This window comes from Rhinichthys klamathensis, unplaced genomic scaffold (genome assembly GCF_029890125.1).
Source record: "Rhinichthys klamathensis goyatoka isolate OS25496 unplaced genomic scaffold, OSU_Roscu_1.1 h1tg000281l_1, whole genome shotgun sequence".
NCBI lineage: Eukaryota > Metazoa > Chordata > Actinopteri > Cypriniformes > Leuciscidae > Rhinichthys > Rhinichthys klamathensis.
The window spans coordinates 7,087,044-7,107,490 of record NW_026606800.1 but is presented as its reverse complement, the minus strand read 5'-3'; the positions used below and the strand labels follow the sequence as shown (position 1 = coordinate 7,107,490).

General features: G+C 43.1%; 1 protein-coding gene across 1 annotated transcript in view; it reads right to left on the bottom strand.

Moving 5' to 3' along the window:
• LOC130103056 (fibrillin-1-like) overlaps positions 1–20,447 on the bottom strand; it is a 190,998-nt gene that overhangs the window by 20,411 nt on the left and 150,140 nt on the right. The window contains exon 15 of the mRNA XM_056269241.1: positions 18–164. Coding sequence (XP_056125216.1) covers positions 18–164 — 147 coding nt within the window. The remainder of the gene's footprint in view (positions 1–17; positions 165–20,447) is intronic.

Below are 20,447 nucleotides of genomic sequence, written 5' to 3'. Positions count from 1 at the left end.
TAAAGAAATGATTTTACCTCTACATGTGTTATTGATGCTGATGGTGAGACTTGAGTTTGTTACAGTGAATCCATCCAAACATGAGCAATTGTAACTTCCTATTTCATTTGTGCAGTTGGAATCTGGACCACATACAGATGGACTGAAAAAACATTCATTTATATCTATGGGGGAAAAAACAAAAAAAACAAATGAAAAAAATAACAAAACTATATGTTTTACTTTATTAAATAAGGCAAAAGAGCTAAAGACATGAAAGACCTCTGGTATTTAAACAAAAGTATTCACATTATAATTCCAAGATTGGAAAAAAGAAAAATTAAGTATTTGTTTGGTGATGTTACAGCTCAAACAGGAACAGCTAAAACTCACACTAGTATTCACACAAACTGTAAAGATATAGCAGCTCTGCACTCTCAATTTTATGAGGCAAAATCAGTTGATAATACTCACCCTGACATGAGTTGTTGCGGCTCACAGGACTGTCTTTATTGGAGGAATTAAATCCACTCCAGCATGAACACATGTGACTCCCAATGATGTTAATACAATCTGAGTATTGACCACAAACTGACACTGCATCTACACATTCATTAATGTCTGGGGAAAAAACAGCAGTATTGAATAAATGTTTAAATTTAAAGTTTCCAAACAACCAAACTTGTGAAGTGTCACTGAGTAAAACCATACTGGTCATGTTACTACAATGACAATCTGTACATTTGTGATCTAATGTGATTCTTACCTCTCTGGCAAAGCGGACCCTCTGAAGGGAGAGTTTGAATACATCCACAAGTGCCTCCCACAATCTCATCACACTCATGATAGGCCCTGCAGGTGTCATTGGGCCAAACATGACGCTCCTCACACTTGCACTCATATTGTGTTCCATTTAACCCACACACTGTAATAGAATAGGATTTATTGATCTGTGCTCAAACTGTCAATTTGTCCTAATACTGAACTCATCTTTAGTATGTGACGTGATGAAACATTCAGCTCTCACCAGTAGTCATGTCAATATCTGTGATATTTATGCTGTTGCTCAGAGTCAAAGGTAGGCTGATATTTCTGACGAGATCCCGTAAGTAGTTCACCAGGAACAAGTCAAAGAAGCTCACATCAATGTCAATCATGTACTTAGAAGGCAGTACTGCAAGAACAAACAGAAGCAGGTTGAGCCGAACAATTAGTACGATTATATTCTTATACTGACAAAAACATAGGTTTTCTTACAATACTAATGACAATTTTTAATTAAAGTATATTACAAACTTTTTATTTAGACCCTGAAGAATCATATTAACTTGTATAAAAATGGCATTATATGACCCCTTTAAAGTAAAGGACAAGATGAAACAATTCACAGACAAAATTACAAATTAAAATCATAATTTTTACATAAATAACATGTATTAGTAGAGGTCAAAACCATGAATCAGACCTGCGCTTATATTATGGAGTTGCCCTTCTATGTCGCTGGAATAAAACTATAGAAGAAAATAACACAAAAATACATTTATTTTACATATCAAATTGTATCATTTAATCATGTGATCATGGCTCTGTACTCTGTTTATATTAATAAAATAAAAACGCAATGTTAAATATTTTAAATTTGCGTTTAATGTGTACAAAACATTTTATTAAGAATGCAAATGATTGAAAGTTCTGAAAATGACAGCAATCTGTTGGTTTTTATATTATATGAATTTTATTTAGTTATGTTTCTGCGGTAAATAAAATTTCCCCTACCTGGAAATCCATACTTGTTTTTTGGAAATCAGTTGTTTGCCCAACACATTCATGGGTCAGCAGGAAAGCCATGATTACTGCAAAGTACTTTAATATTTGTCCTGTATCTGAAGAAATTAGAAATGAAACCGTTAATAAACAGACACCATTAGCAGGAAAATAAAACACTTATTAGCCTGTAGTCCAGAAACTAAAGGTCTCGGAAAATAAAATTAAACAGAATTGTACAGTAGTGCATGACTTCTGTCTTATAAGATTGAATGCAAATATGCAAACTTAGCCAATCATTTTCAATGATCTGGCAAAGTGACTCAAAATGAGCCAAGAACTGGGAGATCCGCAAAACTTGTTTGTCTGTGACTGATGGCGCAAAAACTTTGTGTGAGCAGCCTACACCCATTGGACGAAACTAGTATGTTTGCATAGCATACTTCTTAAAATGTTAACACATTTTGTCCCATGTGATATCTGTATTGTCCATGTTTACTGTATATTATGTCACCACTCTGTTACACACATTTTTTGTTATACTAATTTTTAAAATACTACATAGATTTAGTTATTTTCACTTGCTTGCATATTTGAATGATCAGTAACTTAAAGCTGCATTCCGTAACTTTCCCAAATAAATTTGAGCAAGTACATAACCAGCCAGTGTTCAAAACTATCTGCTTTTCTTAGCTCGATTCAAAACGGTAAGCTTGTAATAATGTTTTTAATAGTGGTACCATTACGTCACATCTGTACACATAAAGAAGGAGTCTCGGCTAGTAGGCTATATTGCGTGTGAGGATGCTGGAGGTGGAGATTTATAGCCTTTTCTCACAGCACTTGATATAAACTTATCAGTTTGATGGGGAATCCAGAAAGGTTCAAACGACAATCACAATTGACAACTTGAGATTCACCCGTTGTAAAATGCAAAAGACTTCGGATTTCGGAGTGGCTACAGAAAAAAAGAGACTGCTACCGGGCCCATGCGAAAACAAGGATAAATATCGAAAGGGCATTAAATGTAGTCACGCAATGCTGATGTTGTAAACATGAACAATTTGAGAACAAAGTATAATTTGCACGGTTTGACGTGATATGATAAGCGATCGTTGGATTCAATCAGCGCGATTTACTGCAATCCTTTTTTTTCCCTTAGTTGGTCAGAACAAAAGTGAATGTTACTTACTTGTTCAGATTACATTTACCGGTGAAAATTCCTACGTTGGTCATACTTCACAAAAGTAGAATCTGTGATTACGAATGACAGTATCCACACGGTGAATGACAGCCGCACATTCTCCTCAAAACATTGCACAACCCACTCAAGGCACAACCCACTTAAAGTTGATAATTTCGCGAATAACTGCCTTAGCAGATTTCGAACAGAGAGGAAAAACTACGGACTGCAGCTTTAAATTTATATTTACGTATACTGAAGTGTAATGTTTTTAAATGACGTGCATATAAGTTTTGGTAATAACATAACATGTTTTGGTACAGTACATTCACCTAAAGGATTATTGGGAACACCATACTAAAACTGTGTTTGACCCCCTTTTGCCTTCAGAACTGCCTTAATTCTACGTGGCATTGATTCAACAAGGTGCTGAAAGCATTCTTTAGAAATGTTGGCCCATATTGATAGGATAGCATCTTGCATTCGTACAAGTGAGGTCGTATGAATTTGTACGAATTAGCCACCTCGTAAAATTAGTACGAATTGCCGTGAGATCGGGTTGGGTTTTCTGAAAAATTATAAATACTTTACTTCTTTATACAGTATTTAAGTATATATATTATTTTTTGAAATATTTCGGAGTGCAAGAGTATGACGGGTGATAACAGGTGTAAACAAAGCCAGAAAATATTTGTCATTACACACTCTCAGGAACAAAACGTATAGCTGTCACAGAGGCATACCCTTTCAAAATGTGGATCTTTTAGAAGAGTGTAGCAAAACTAAAACCTGTTAAAGGTTCAAGCGGTTTAATATACAAAATGCACCATAGCATTTTTGTGACAAAAGTAGTAACAGTAAATTAAAAATAAGTTTATTAGTTGTTTATTGTACCTTGACCAGCCATGCTTCTCTCTGATGTACATCAGTCAAAATAACTTCAACTTATTCTTCAGAACAAAAGGCAATCATATGGCTCATCCAGACACCTTACAGCTGTAAAATAGGAAATTCTGTCATATAAAATCAGATAATAATGATGAAACTGAACAATCAATGATCATTTCATGCTGTTTTTGTCACAAATCAACAAAAACCTACTGACTTTGACTATTGAATGGAATTTTTAAATAAATTTAAATATAGATTTAATAAAAATCATAAAACATCTGAAGCACTAAATGTTGTATCCATTAATGTTTACAACAAAAATGTACATTACTACAGCAAAGGTCAACTCTTGTGTGGAAGTGCATTGGCATCAGTCAGAAAATAAAATGGAATAATTGAATAATAAATTACAATGACACAAAGTAACTGAATGAATTATTATTAATCTATGTAAAATTCTTGCTCTTTTACATTTATAACCTACTCCTGCATGACAAGATCGAGGACGATTTAAAAAAAGTACAGCATTGAACAGCACATTTTAAAATCAAAGAATTTCTAACTACACTCAAAAAATGTTAAGGCTTTTTAAAAAACAGATTTACGAACTTCAACTGAATAGCAGAATTCCATCAAAATGAATTGAATAATCCTTACATATTATTCATATTATGAATTAAGAATTTTAAATTAGTTAAATAAAACTAGAGCTTAATAAAACATTTTGTATAAATCTTAATGGAACAAGGGAATGGACTATTTCAGTTTATGTGATTTGTATTCATAAATAAAAAAATAAATTAAAATACGTCTACATTTATGAATATGAATCACATAAACTGAAATAGTCCATTCCCTTGTTCCATTAATGTACAAAAGGACCGGATGCCCTTAAATGTCCTGGACGATTTCGACCAATCACAGCGCACAAGGTTGCTATAGTGGCATTCGTGCTGAGGCGAACTGTGAGGGAGAGAGAAGATGCATCATAAATGTTAGTGAAAATGCTCCATAGTTTCAGTATAGTTAATCTGTAATGTTCGACGATTATTCAGCTGGTATACATATACATTGAGTCGTTGTGTGCGTATATGCCAAGTAAGTTCATATTTCCATGTTTGTTCCGTTGGTATTCAGAAACTGTTAGTCTATGTTTATCAGCGCGAGCGGTAGCCGATTAGCATAGAACTGCCTGTATTACTTCCTATTCAGTATCTTTTTGGAGTTTCTGTATGTTACTTTATGTTTATGTATTAGACATTATGTTATTATTGGTTGTACGGTTACTTTGGAGATGATTATTATCACGCGGTGATCAGTGTCTTATCCTGAGCATATGGCATGCCTAGTTAACGCATTTACGTGCTATTAGCGCCTTCTTGTGGCGATGTATAGAATAATTATTCTATCTAATAGGACTTCCTTAATGGGATTGTATATAGCCTGAATGCTGTTAATAATGTTTATGTTATGTATAATGTTTATGTATATTAATGTTTATCTCTTTGTTTGATTTGTTATAGAACCACACACGCATACTTACCTACCCATATGTAAATCTACCAGCTCTTCAGTAAACAAGTGAAGCTTGAACCTGCGTAGTGTGTCTGTTCAACTAAGTGTCAGCTCATACAGTTCTGACCGACTGCCTGCTGCGTTTCACATCCATTAAAATGAATCTACAATTGAACCTCTCCATTTCAAATGGTCCTTCGAGCCGGATTGTGAATCACAGCAGAGAGATGACATCCCACTTTGAGCTAGATACTCCTGTTGTTCGACCTAGACGACAGATAAGGCTACCTGCACATCTAGCAGATTATCAAGTTACTGATTCAGCGAATATGAAGAGAGTATTACCTCTGTTTCCGCCTACGGCTGAGAGCGTGTCACGATCATCCTCTCCAGAGAGCCAGTCACCGTATGCAGATTATCTACTACTATGTGATGAATGGCCAGATCCAGCAGAAGATGTGGCAGCAGAGTATAATGAGCTCCGCCTCCAAGACCAGCAGCTATACGATATTAAATCTATGTGGTCTGAGATGAAAAGAGATAGCAATGAGCTTCGCAGTCAGATCCTACCTGAGATATTGTCCACGCTGCGTGGGCTCCAGGCAGAGAATGTCACGTTAAAGCAGGAGATTCAGCAGATAGCCACAGGAAGAGGGAACCCTTATCGACCAGTAACACCAGTTCCAGCCCCTCGCACCCATGTGCCACTGTCCGCCCATAGACAGAAAGGTTCTGCAGAGTATGCTGGAAAGGTTTCTCTAGACGAATCTGCCCAGTGTAAGCAGCTGACAAAGCAGATGGGAGACTTCACATTTTCACCCAGGTCAGAGCACCCGTATGCTGGAAGGAGTCGCTCTGTCCCCTCTCAGAGGTCATACGCCCACTCAGCACAGCCTGTAACAGCTGTTCAGCATGACGACGAGACGCCTAGTGCCAGACGCGGCCGTCACCAAAGTGATAGAGACTTCTGCCAGACTCCATGCCCAGAGCTGACGCCTAGAGCAGAAATGCAGCATGTCTATGAGCAGGTATACCGAGGCCCTAAGCCTACCATCCCCAGTCTAACAGCAGCAGATCCCAGACAGTTTTCAAGATTACGGATGGCGCTAGAGAACCTTCTGCCAACGAATGTGAGTGAACGCTTTAAGTATCAGATCCTGACTGATCATGTAGAGCTGCAGATTCCTACTGTAACTCTGTGAGACCCTATACAGACACTATGCAAGCTCTTGTGAAAATGTATGGTCAACCCCACAAGTTGGTGCTGCGAAATATCGCTGAAGTACTAGAAGGTCCCAATCTCAAGCCAGGTGACGTTAAAGCATTCAAGTTCTTCGCCCTCCGTGTACGCTCATTAGTGAGTATGTTGGAGCAATTGGGGTCTGAGGGAGCATCTGAATTAGAATGCGGCTCACACGTGTCCAGACTCCAAGGCAAGCTTCCCCACGAGCTCCAGATCAGTTTTAAGAGATATGTCCACCCATCTAGGATCACAGTCCCCACCCTCATCGACTTTGCAGACTGGTTAGAGTATGAGCTCCAGGTCCAAGACGACACTGCTAAGACAGCTACTTATGCTCCACCCTTAACTATTAAGAAGCGAGAAGGTCGTTACAACCCCAAGCCTCCGGGGAGATCCACAAGTTTCCTGCTGGGTACAGAGAAGCCTGCTGTAGACAGTGAACACAGAGCGTCCGCTCCAGAGTCCCGGCCTAGCTCCGCCAGGTACCAAGAGAAGTTACGTGCCTACTGCCCTTATTGTGATAATGCCAGTCATTTCCTTAATGGATGCCACAACTTCAAAGAGTTAACTAAGGACCAGAAAGAGGCCTGGATTCGTAAGAATAATCGTTGTTGGGGATGCGGCCGCAATCATCACACTTCCAGATGCACACTGAAAGCCTTGTGCAAGACCTATAACAGGAAACACCTCCTTATATTGCATGATCTAAACGAGAGAGCTGCGACTGCCAGTACAGCGCCCAATCCCTTAGAGAACTCCTGTCTTGTGAGTACCATGAAAGACATCTTGTTCGTTGACCGTTCTGTCAGTAGCCACAGAGTTATGTTGAAAGTGAGTAAGGTGATCATCACGAATGGAGATATATCGTTAGAGACATATGCAGTGCTCGACGACGGATCTGAGAGGACTATCCTCCTTCAAGCAGCCGCACAGCAGCTGAATCTCAGAGGACATCCAGAAGACCTGATACTGAGAACAGTGAGACAGGATCAGCAGGTGCTTCATGGGGCAGCCGTTTCTTTCACAGTATCATCTGTGTCTCATCCCCACAAGAAATACCTCATCCAACATGCCTTTACAGCTGAGAGACTAGGTCTTGCTGAACACACCTATTCGGTGGCTTCCTTAAAGAAGAGGTATCAACACCTAACTGGCCTCCCGTTGCAGCAGATGGATAAAGTGCAGCCGATGTTGCTGATTGGGTCAGATTGCACACGCCTCATCACGCCTGTTGAACCAGTCCGATTAGGCCCACCAGGTGGACCCGCAGCAGTCAAGACCCGCTTGGGATGGACTCTTCAAGGTCCTACGCATGAGATTCGTCGTGAGATTAATACGCACCAGTGCTTCTTTACCTCTGTCATCCCTAATGCAGATCTATTTGCTCACGTAGAGAGATTATGGCAGATGGATGTGATTGTACCGCAGCAACAAGGTGGTGACGAGATCCAAGCTAGACCAAGAAGCTATTAGGCTCTTGCAGGAGAAGACAGTGAGAGTGGATGTGGAGGGGACGATGCGGTATGCTACGCCACTGCTTCGAAGGCAGAGCATGCCACAGCTGACCATGGCCAAAGAAGCCATTCTCCCTCAGCTTAGGAGTGTTGAGAGGAGACTGCTTAAGAATCCAGATCAGGGTTCGGCCTACCAGGCTGAGATCACTAGGCTGAAGGAGGCAGGGTACATAGCCAAGCTGGAACCGAGAAAAGTTGCAAGCTCTAGAGAGTCATGGTACATTCCCCACCATATGGTGCAACATAATAGCAAGAATCGGGTCGTCTATAACTGCTCCTTCCAATATGAAGGTCACCGCCTTAATGAGTTTCTTCTTACAGGACCCACGCTAGGCTCATCACTGCTAGCAGTTCTGCTCCGCTTCTGTGAGTATCCGGTAGCCATAAGCAGTGATATTCGAGGTATGTTTCACCAGGTGAGACTGCTCCCTGATGACATGCCTTTACTCAGATTCCTGTGGCGTAACTTGAAGCCAGAACAACCCCCTGACGTGTACCAGTGGCAAGTCATCCCCTTTGGTACCACATGCAGTCCCTGCTGTGCCACTTACGCCCTTCAGAGGCACGTCATAGACCACAGCCAGTCTGGAGACCCAGTCAGAGAGGTAATTAAAAGATCATTCTATGTTGATAATTGTCTACATAGTCTTCACTCCCCCCAAGAGGCCCGAGACCTAGTTGATCAACTATGTTCTCTCTTATCCACCGGAGGCTTTAAACTTAGACAATGGGCCAGCAATTGCCCGTCGGTGATTACTCACCTCCCTGTTGAGTCGAGATCCAATACCTGCGACCTCTGGCTTAGTCAAGGCCAACAGGACGTCCATGAGTCTACTCTCGGATTACACTGGCATTGTCAGTCTGACACCCTACGTTACAAGCACCGAGCTAGCCGCTGCTCCACTGTGACAATGTGCAGCATCTACCATGTACTGGCCAGCCAATATAACCCCCTCGGTTATATTGTCCCTTATACCACCAGGGCAAAGATATTGGTACAGCGATTATGGGATAAGAAGCTCGACTGGGATGATCCGCAGTTACCTGAGGAACTCCTTACTTCATGGTTCGAGTGGGAGAAAGAGTTGAGTGGACTAGAGAAGATATCCTTACCCCGATGCTATGTCAGCTCACAGATGGATCACCCGTCCTGCAGATATGACATCCACGTTTTCTGTGATGCATCTGAGCAGGCATATGGTTCCGTGGCCTATCTGCGGACAGAAGAGAAAGAAGGTCAAGTAGAAGTCATCTTTATCGCTGCCAGATCCCGCGTTGCGCCCCGCAAGCAGCAATCTATACCCCGCATAGAGCTGTGTGCCACTCTTACTGGAGCACAACTCTCTCAACTCCTGACTACAGAGCTTACAATTCCCATTCACTCCACCACACTCTAGTCAGACTCCACCACCGTGCTCAAATGGCTTACTTCCAGTTCATGTCGTGTTCGTAGGAACACGGGTGGCAGAGATATATAGAGAAATAACAGCTTCGTCCACCTGGTGCTATGTCAGATCCGCAGACAACCCAGCGGATGACATCACGCGAGGCAAGTCTCTTCGTGACCTTGCTACAGGGAGCCGGTGGAGCCAGGGACCGGCATTCCTCAAGCTGCCACCTGATAGTTGGCCTGGACAGCCCTCTCTGTCGTTTGAAGAGCCAAGCAGTGAGTTAAGACAGTCAGCCTTCTCTGGGTTAGTGACTGCAACTGCACACTCACATCAGTCACCGCACTATAACATGCTGTCGGAGTGCCTGAACGCCTATGGGCAGGAGCTTCACGGGGCGGCCTACACCTCCAGTGCTGATCTCTAAAGAGACGTTCAACAAGCAGTCCTTCACCAAGCTCAATCAGAGTCCTTTCCCGATGAGCTGAAGCTTCTAAAGTCAGGCAAGCCAGTGTCAGCCACAAGCAGACTGGTTTCACTCTCTCCTGAGCTTGACGCTGCTGCTGGATTGATTCGCGTAGGAGGTCGTCTCCGACACTGTGAGGTACTAGAAGTGGATGTTGCTCATCCGGTGGTTCTCGACCCTCGACATCCTACTACAGAGCTAATTATCAAGGATATTGATGAGAGACTGCGTCACCCCGGAACAGAGAGACTGTTCACAGAGATTAGAAGGACATACTGGATTCTGAGAGGCCGAGAAGCTGTCCGCCAATACCAGCGCCAGTGTACAGTGTAGAAGATGGAAAGGTCGTCCCGAAATTCCCCTCATGGCCGACCTACCCCTGACCAGACAGAGATATTTCCTTCCAGCCTTCTACTCGACTGGCATGGACTGTTTCGGCCCTTTCATAATTAAGATCGACCGCCGTAACGAGAAGAGGTGGGGCATAATCTTCAAGTGTATGACCACCAGGGCAGTTCATCTCGATTTTCTCACCAGTATGGACTCTGATTCGTTCTTGATGTCTCTACGGCGGTTCATTGCATGCCGAGGGAAGCCTTATGAGTTATTGAGCGACCAAGGCACCAACTTTAAGGGAGGAGAGCGGGAATTAGATGACTCTTTCGCCACCCTCAGTTCTGGTAGAGGTCGAAGGTATTCTCAACTCAAAGCCCCTTCGGTATACTTCCTCGGACGTGGCTGACCCTGATCCAATAACCCCATACTGCTTCATAATCGGCCGTCGAGACGCATCCTTACCTCAGGTACTCTACCAAGAGTCTGAGATCCTGAGTCGCAGACGCTGGCGCCACAGCCAACTGCTGGCTGACCATTTTCGGAGACATTTCCTCAAGTACTACTTACCTAGTCTCCAAGCACGACAGAAGTGGAGGACCGAGAAGAAGTCATTAGAAAATGGAGATGTGGTCATGATCGTCGACCTCCAACTTCCTCGTGCTCTCTGCCAGTAGGCAGGATCATCCAGGTATTTCCAGGCGCCGATGGGCGGGTCCGGACAGCTTTTGTAGATGTCAAGGGTAGGACTTATACGCGGATCGCAGCTCGCCTCATTCAGCTTCCAGCTCTACCTGAGGATGACCAGGACAAAATATAGACCTTTTCGAGATGATCGAATTCAGTTCTTGAATTCGGGGGCGGCTGTACAAAAGGACCGGATACCCTTAAATGTCCTGGACGATTTCGACCAATCACAGCGCACAAGGTTGCTATAGTGGCATTCGTGCTGAGGCGAACTGTGAGGGAGAGAGAAGATGCATCACAAATGTTAGTGAAAATGCTCGATAGTTTCAGTATAGTTAATCTGTAATGTTCGACGATTATTCAGCTGGTATACATATACATTGAGTCGCTGTGTGCGTATATGCCAAGTAAGTTCATATTTCCATGTTTGTTCCGTTGGTATTCAGAAACTGTTAGTCTATGTTCATCAGCGCGAGCGGTAGCCGATTAGCATAGATCTGCCTGTATTACTTCATATTCAGTATCTTTTCGGAGTTTCTGTATGTTACTTTATGTTTATGTATTAGACATTATGTTATTATTGGTTGTACGGTTACTTTGGAGATGATTATTATCATGCGGTGATCAGTGTCTTATCCTGAGCATATGGCATGCCTAGTTAACGCATTTACGTGCTATTAGCGCCTTCTTGTGGCGATGTATAGAATAATTATTCTGTCTAATAGGACTTCCTTAATGGGATTGTATATAGCCTGAATGCTGTTAATAATGTTTATGTTATGTATAATGTTTATGTATATTAATGTTTATTTCTTTGTTTGATTTGTTATAGAACCACACACGTACTTACCTACCCATATGTAAATCTACCAGCTCTAAGCGTCAGCTCATACAGTTCTGACCGACTGCCTGCTGCGTTTCACATCCATTAAAATTAATCTACAATTGAACCTCTCCATTTCAATTAAGATTTATAATGTTTCCAGCAACTCGTTTTTTTTACTCATTAAAAATTCTGAATTCATAATATGAATGATATTTAAGGATTATTCAATTCAATTTTATGGAATTTTACTATACAATTGAAATTCGTAAATCTGAAAAAAAGGCTTGGCTTTTTTTGTGTGTGAAAAGCCACACTGTAAAAAAAAATCTCTGGTAAATCTCTGGCAGCAAAGTTTCCAGACAGATTCCGTTAAATTACAGCAAATAACCATTTCACAAAATTACATGCAAAAACAGTAAACAGAATTTACTTTAGTCAAAATGTATTAAATTACAGTATATTACTGCCGATAAAGGCTTATTAAACTTTGAAAAATGGATAAATGTCAAATTACATTAAAAATACATTAAACTTTCAGGTTAAAATGTAAATTTAGCGTTTTAAAAAGTTATTTTATAATAATGCTGTCTATCTAACGTAATTTATAGTTTTTCTGTGTAAAATAACAATGAAATTATGTATAAAAATGCAATAAGTACATCAATTCAAACACAAATGTTTGTATATTTAGTTTTAATTTTTATTTTTACAGATCCAATTTCACAACTTTGACCCATCTCTAATTAAGTTCTTAATAATAGCAAATAATTTAACAGAAATTGAATGTAAATTTAACTAAATGTATAAGTACAGAATACCTGCACATTTACAGTATTAGTAATTGAACATAAACACTAAACATCAAGATAAGTGATTGATAGGATACAAGCTTAGTATATAATTTAGAACATGTAAAAATATCCACATTAAAAAGCAATTGCTGTATACCTTTATACTATGATATAACTTTTTTTTTAAACAATGACATTTTATCCAAAGTGACATGCCAATTACGATAACAATAAAAAGCAACAAGTGCAGTAACAAGTCCCAGTTAGTCTAGCACAGTACACATAGCAAGTTTTTTTTTTTTAAACAAAGATTTAGTATTATTGGGTCAAGTGTTTACGAAAAAAAGATGGATCTTTAGCAGTTTCTTGAAAATGTGTTGGGCAGGTCATTCCACCAGCAGGAAACAGTCCAGGTAAAGGTCAGTGAAAGTGATTTTGTGTCTCTTTGGGATGATGGCACCACAAGGCGCCGTTCACTTGCAGAATACAAGCTTCTGGAGGACACATAGATCTAAAGTAGTGAGTTTAGGTATAGGGTTACCTTTAAAGACCACTCTTGCTGCAGCATCTGGATCCGTTGCAGAGGTTTGACTGATGCTGGAAGAGCTGCCAAGAGAGCATTACAATAGTCCAGTGTGTATAGAACAAGAGCTTAGACCAGGAGTTGTGCAGCTCCGATAGGAAGGGCCTGATCCTCCTAATGATGTATAAGGCAAATCAGCAGGATCACACAGCAAGTATGGTTTGGCTGAAACCATAAGCAGTTCTGTCTTGGCAAGGTTGATTTGGAGGTGAAGGTCATTCATCCACAGCAAGCATTTTCCATCAGGTAGGCTGAGAAGCGAGCAGCTACTGTCAGATCATCTGGCTGGAATGAAAGGTAGAGATGTGTCATTAAGATAGCAGTGATAGAAAAAGCCATGTTTCTAAATCTAAACGACAGAGCCTAGTTATGGATAGATGGGTGGAATAACACAATCGTGGTCTTACTGTAGCAAAACCAAACTTGTGCACACTTTAAGTGCAATCATATGGAATCAGAAGACTCGGTCATTACGATTGTTTAAAGTTAATTCTTCCCATATACCTTGTTTGCCATGATCCTCTGCTTTCCACATGACCTGAAATCACAAAAACATAAGTTATTTTAAAATTCAGTATTACATTTACACATGTCAGAATATGTTCCATTGGGACAATGCAAAACCTCAACTGACTATGATCTGGAAACTGAGCAGGAAAGGTTAACATTATGTTTTGAGCTGCCATGTGATTTTAGCTACATTTTAGAAAGTGAAAATCCACAGTTCCCTTTTGAGAACGGTCACTTCGTATTGCGTAGCTATATGCAGTGAGGGAACTCCCTTTCCTCGAATTCTGAAGCTTAAAATGTAGAACGAATTTTGCAGCTGGACAGCTAGCACAGTGAGTGTCTGGCTCACTCATTGGCTGTGCTGCGGCAACTGCACATCCAATGGCGCGGGCGGCTCCAACGTGTGCGCCAATGAGCTATCATTACGTCATACACGTCAGAGCCCGCCACAAGGGGCGTGGCCAGAGCCCATAAAAGCCCCAGAAATAGCCATTATAGCATATTTCATCTCCTTCAGCGACATACTTCACGTCTCTTTATTGTCCCTTCCCCCTTCCTCAGAGGACGGGAAGGCTAATCTACTCTATCCTGTCAGAGCACTGAGAATTTATCTGGAGCATTCCGCATCTTTTAGACAATCAGAACAGCTCTTCGTCTGCTTCGGTGGCCGGTCCAAAGGGTCGCCCGTCACAAGGCAGAGAATATCCAGTTGGATAGTTGATGCAATGTCTCTAGCATACACCTCAGTGGGTCAGGTTTGCCCTATTGGAACTAGAGCTCATTCGACTAGACTGGCCTCTTCTTGGGGTTGGTCTTCTGGGGTCCCCATTCACGATATCTGGCGGCGGCCGGTTGGTCCTCGCCTTCTACGTTCGTGAAATTCTATAACATGGAGGTTCCTTCCCTGCAGGCAAGGGTCCTTTCCGTATGAATTAGACCCGACAGGTGTCCGGTCTTATCCACATAATGTATCAATGTCATAAGCACACATTCATTCATTATAAAACCCGCCTCTGGCCGGTTATCATTCCCTTTGTTTTTAAGACCCGACTGTGTCTGGTCTTTAAGTTATGGGGTTAAAAATGGATGTTTGGGCATTATATTATATAGGGGTATATTATGAGGCCCGACGGTGTCAGGTCTTATTATTATACACTGGTTTCTGGCTGGCTCTGTAAGCTCAGAGTTCTCGAGCTGCAGTTTCAACCAGTTTTGCATGGCGTCCCCACTGCGTATAGCTACGCAATACGAAGTGACCGTTCTCGAAAGGGAGTATTGCGTAGCCATGCCGCACTGAGTAGCATGGCAGTATGTCGCTTCAGTCGATGTAACCTGCTATAATGGCTATTTCGGGCTATGGCCACGCCCCTTGTGGCGGGCTCTAACGCGCATGACGTAATGATAGCTCATTGGCGCACACGTTGGAGCCGCCCGCGCCATTGGATGTGCAGTTGCCGCACTACAGCCAATGAGTGAGCCAGACACTCACTGTGCTAGCTGTGCAGCTGCAAAAAACGTTTTACATTTTAAAGGGATACTCCACCGTTTTTTTCATATTAAACTATGTTATTCCCTTAACTAAGACGAGTTGATGTATACCTCTCTCGTCTCAGTGCGTGCAATAAATCGCTCTGTCTTGCGGCGAAACTTTAATAGGGAGCACTTCGACTCGCCAGCCCTGAAGGGGTCACATGCGGAGCAGAAGCACTGCTGAAGCTGAGGCCATAAGGCCTAGCAGCCTCTGAAAACTTTTGAGAGGGAAGATACTGCCAGCTTTGAATGACTCCACTGATCGCTGAATCTGCAGCGTGCGCTGTGACGTCAGCCGTGCTGTCATGGACACGGAGTCTAAGTCTGTCCCCAGAAAAGAGATTTTCTGGCTGGGAGACAGCGAACTCTTGGTTCAGTTGACTTGGAGACCTAGATCTCGCAAATGGTAGAGCAGTAAGGCCCTGTGCGTTATCAGTTCTGTTTCTGACTGGGCGAGAATAAGCCAGTCGTCCAAATAGTTCAGTATGCGCATCCCCTGAAGTCTCAGGGGAGGGAGCGCTGCGTCCATGCATTTCGTGAAAGTACAGGCAAGCGAACTGCAGTGAATAACCTCGTTTTATAGTGTTTATCACCCACTCTGACACGCCCGGTAACATTTCCCAAGCTTTTAAACGCAAAGCTAGAGGGAGAATGATACCCGGGCTTTGGTCGCTGTGTCTGTGTACAACACAGTTCACAGCGCCTGTCAGAGGGCGCCTGTCTCTCTGCACATAGAGCACACTTTGCTCGGTTTGAGTGTGTGTGTGTGTGGTGGGGAAAACAGTGTTTATGTGTAGGGTGAGCACTGAATAGTGGGCACATTTACTACATTTGAAACACTGGCGGCGTGAGCCGTCTTTATTGATGTGGGCCGTGTATGAGTGAGTGTCACTGAACGGGCCGTGCTTATGTGTAGGGGTGGGCACTGGGAAGTGGGCACTTGTCCTACATTTAAGACACCTTCGGCGTGAACCGGGAAAAACAGACATGATGCTCTTTTTGAGAGTTATCTGGGTAGCCGTAAAAACAGCTTTTGGGTACAGGCGAGCGGGTCGTGTGACGGGCTCGTTGGCTGTAAAATACACTGCTCCAACTGCCTCTGCTGAGGGAGCTGTGAGAGCGATGCGCGCTGTTTTCGATGGCGGTCTGGCCGCGGCGGGACCCTAACCATCTTCATCTTCCCAGCGTGGTCAGGAAGACTTTGAGGGCTCGGACTTTAGCGCGATCTTGGGTCGGGTTCCCCTGGGGGGAGGCGGCCCGTGGCGGCTGGCCGAGCGCGAGCGCTGTCGGGAGTCTGTAGGACGATGCTGCTGTGGGGCTGGCTGCTGAGGAGGCGGTGGTGCTGAGCTCGGTGCAGGCGGCTGTTGTTTTGTCGCAGAACTAGAGCATCTGGTAGAAGAGGCCAGCAGGAGACACAGGCGCATCGAGAAAGGTGGCTCTGTCAGACTCTTTCATGTCGGACAGCGTTAACCACAAATGTCTCTCGGTCACGGAGACACCATGTTCCGACCGATGGCCTGCGCAGCGGACTTGGTGGTTCGCAGAGCTAAGTCCGTTGCACTCCTCAGATCCCTGAAGCTTTCTGGATTCAGGCCCACCTTGTCCAACATGCGGAGAAGGTTGGCCTGATAAATTTGCAGAACAGCCATGGAATGCAGCGCTGACGCGGCTTGACCGGTGGCGGAATAAGCGCGACCGATCAGCCGAAGTGGTCCTGCAGGGCTTTGAAGGCAACGCCGGCTTCGATTGCCATCCAGCAGGCGGTAGGCACAGATTTGTGGCCACCGCTTCCTCGACCTGAGGAATAGCGAGGTAGCCTTTGTCCTTCGCGCCGTCCACAATGGAGAGCGTCGAAGAAACAGAAGAGCGAAGCCTGGCCGAAAATGGCGCCTTCTAGCTTTTTGCTAGCTCCTCGTTGTGTTCCGGCAGGAAAGGGGCGGGCCTAGTGAGCTGCGACAAACGGCGTCCGGGCAGGAAGCAGCCATCCAGCCGACTGGGCGCGGGCTCCTCGGGTGGCGACCAATCGAGGCCGAGGTCCTCCACGGCCTTGTTCATGAGGCGGAGAAGTTCAGAGTCCACGCTCGACCGCACTTCGCTATGCGTTAGCACGGAAGGGGCGGCGCCCGGTTCGGGGACCGACCATCCTTCACTGCCTGAAGCGGCAAGGGAGCAGGCATCATCCTCCGCGTCGTCCCCTTCGGACTCCAGAGGCACGGCGGGTGGGACAGGCTGACCGGCCGCGATCAAGACGGGGGAAACAGAGAGCGATGCACACGGGAAAGGCGCCGGCGTGCATTCGCTCACAATGGTAGCTTCGGGCATCCTATGTGAACGGCGCTTTTTACGGCGCAGCCCAACAGAGAGAAGCGGAGTTGCAGGATCCACGTTGAAGACAGCGAGTCGAGCCCGCAGGGTCGACAAGTCCATTGAGTCGCATTCCGGGCAGCCGCCGACGGAAAGCGCGTGGTCCGTGTGGTTCCCCAGGCAGGAAACACAGAATGTGGTGGTCTCCGTCGCTGAGGGGGGCTCGGCAAGAGCTGCACTTGATGAAGCGAGGCATTTGCAACAACGCCTCGGCTCTTTTAGACAAGTTTTAAGAAGCAGTAGTGAAAAGGATATAGGCGCCGGATAGCGCAGAAGGAACTGCGGTGAAGCGGCTTCAAACTGCAGTGCAGATGGCTCATCCTCCTGAGATGCTAGTCGACGGCGCGGCTTCTTCTGGAGAGTCAGCGACGTGAAGAGATCACTTCGCTGAAGAGATGAAAAATCAAAGAACACCCTATCTGGACTCGGTTTATATAGAGATAAGCCACGCCTATTTCGGCGGGACATGACGCACAAGGGCGCCCGCGCCCTCATTGGTGTTTACGTCATGACCAGTCCATCGATAGGTTACAGCATTTGCCACAGAGCAACCAATAGGCGCGTGAGCTGCCTCGCCTAGCTCTGCTCTGTGCAACAATGCGTTTTACATAAAAGGAAAAATTAAAGGATAAATTTTTTTTTTCTTTTTTTTGGCTTCAGTATTCTCGAGAATAGGGATTTTCCCCGTAGCGGAAATAAGCTAGCTTATGCAACACGAGAGTACTCTCGTAAGAGAAGTGTGTCAACTAACACAAATGTAATATAAAATATCGTTCATAATTATGTAGTATGAGACTCTTACCTCAGCCGGTGATCGGTTGGCTTGATGTCCGCTGACCAGGCTCACTGAAAAAGGGCGCGTTATTTCCGAACGGACTGACTGACACCCGGACATGTGTTCAGCACGGCTACTCCTGACGAATACGATTATAGCTTTGAACCACTATGATCCCAATCCACTTCACGAGCGTAGACTGAATTAAAATCTCCCGCTTGCCCTTGACACAAATCCAAACTTGACGACAGATCTGACCAGCTACCCGTTGTGGGCGGGACTAAGCAACAGAAAAGTAATTCCAAATAAATAGATTATGATCCACAAATAAATGTAAAGAGTTTCACAAAAAAAAAAAAAAAACTCACAAATAAATAAAATGAGATTTGCAAATAAAAAAATATTTTTACAAATGTTTTTTATGCCATAAACACAACTCTGCCAGGCATTTATTTGTGAACCGCTTTCTGTGCATTTGTAAATCCCCTCACGTATTTGTGAATCGGTTCCTGTGCGTAAATCTCCTCGCGCATTTGTGATGTGAATCGGTTCCTGTGCATTTGTAAATCCCCTCACGCATTTTTTAATTTTGAAACACTTCTAGCGTCGAGATGCAGACAAATCCACAAGTGGACTCCACCCACCGTTTCCTCAAGCCAATCAGATAACGGCCACATTGAGCTGACCAATCATAGCACGTTCTCGCTACAACCAATCACGTTAGGCTTTACACTCGGGGCGGTCTTGCCCTGAATTAACTTTGCTCGTTCATCTCTCTCTATGGTTCATCTGCATTGGCTCATATAGGAAGTGTAAGGCTCATAATATTGCTACAGTAAAATATGTTTAAAATATTAAACATATTTTACACACACACACACACACACACACACACACACACACACACACACACACACACACACACACACACACACACACACACACACACACACACACACACAAAGCCAAGCAATGTGCAGCAACGCAGATTTGGAAAAATATTAATAAAAGACATAAAATATACATGAAATTAGGGGAAAATAATACAAATGGTGATCAAAATGAGCATCTATTTGCAAGACAAGATTAAAAGACTCTAATGATTCAATAGGCCTGCCTACTGTATGTAGCCTACTGTATGTACAAATACTATTATTTAACCCTTGTGCATTGCTCAAATTCACTACCCTTTCGTTATGTTTGTGGCTGAAAACAGCCACTACTTTAAACTGCTGTAAAAATGGATCAGATAAATATTTTTTTCAAATTCTTTCATAAATCTATTAATCAACCTCAGTCCTGAACAACTAAATGTTTTAAAAAAATGCAGGATTTTAACCCTTTAATTGCCAAATTCATAAATGATGTCACTGATTTGGGGAGAAAAACACACAAAATGACTTATTTCCAATATAAAATGTGATTGTGGATTGGATTTTTTTTTTATACCTTTTATCAGTCTTGGACATGTCAAAGATTAGAAACAACATTGGTTTTGATGCATTGTTAGTTTTTGTGCAGCATCAGATTTGAACTTTTTCTCCCTCATTTACTGCTCGTGGCTGTTTTTGCCCCATTGACTTAAAATTTGTAATTTTTGATAACCAGGTGGCACCATTAACCCTTTAGATAGGCCTGTGCAAAAAAAAAAAAAAGCTTTGTTTCTGGCTTTTACATGGAGTAATATGGAATATAATAGCATATTAAAGTGTGTGTGTGTGTGTGTGTTTGTGTGTGTGTGTGTGTGTGTGTGAGAGAGAGAGAGAGAGAGAGAGAGAGTGTGTGTGAGAACTCACCTTGATGCGTCTGAGAAAATCAAAATATGCACCTCAGCTCTCAGAACTACATGGAGTAAACAAAAACAAAGTAAGTTTATTTATGCATCTGCTGCCTTTTGATGGTGAGAAATGCAGCCTGCCTACTGTATGTACAAACACTATTATTTAACCCTTGTGCATTGTTCAAATTCATACCCTTTCGTTATGTTCGTGGCTGAAAACAGCCACTACTTTAAACTGCTGTAAAAAGGTAAAAAATGTATCAGATAAATATTTTTTTCTTTTTTTTCTCCATAAATCTATTAATCAACCTCAGTCCTGATCAAA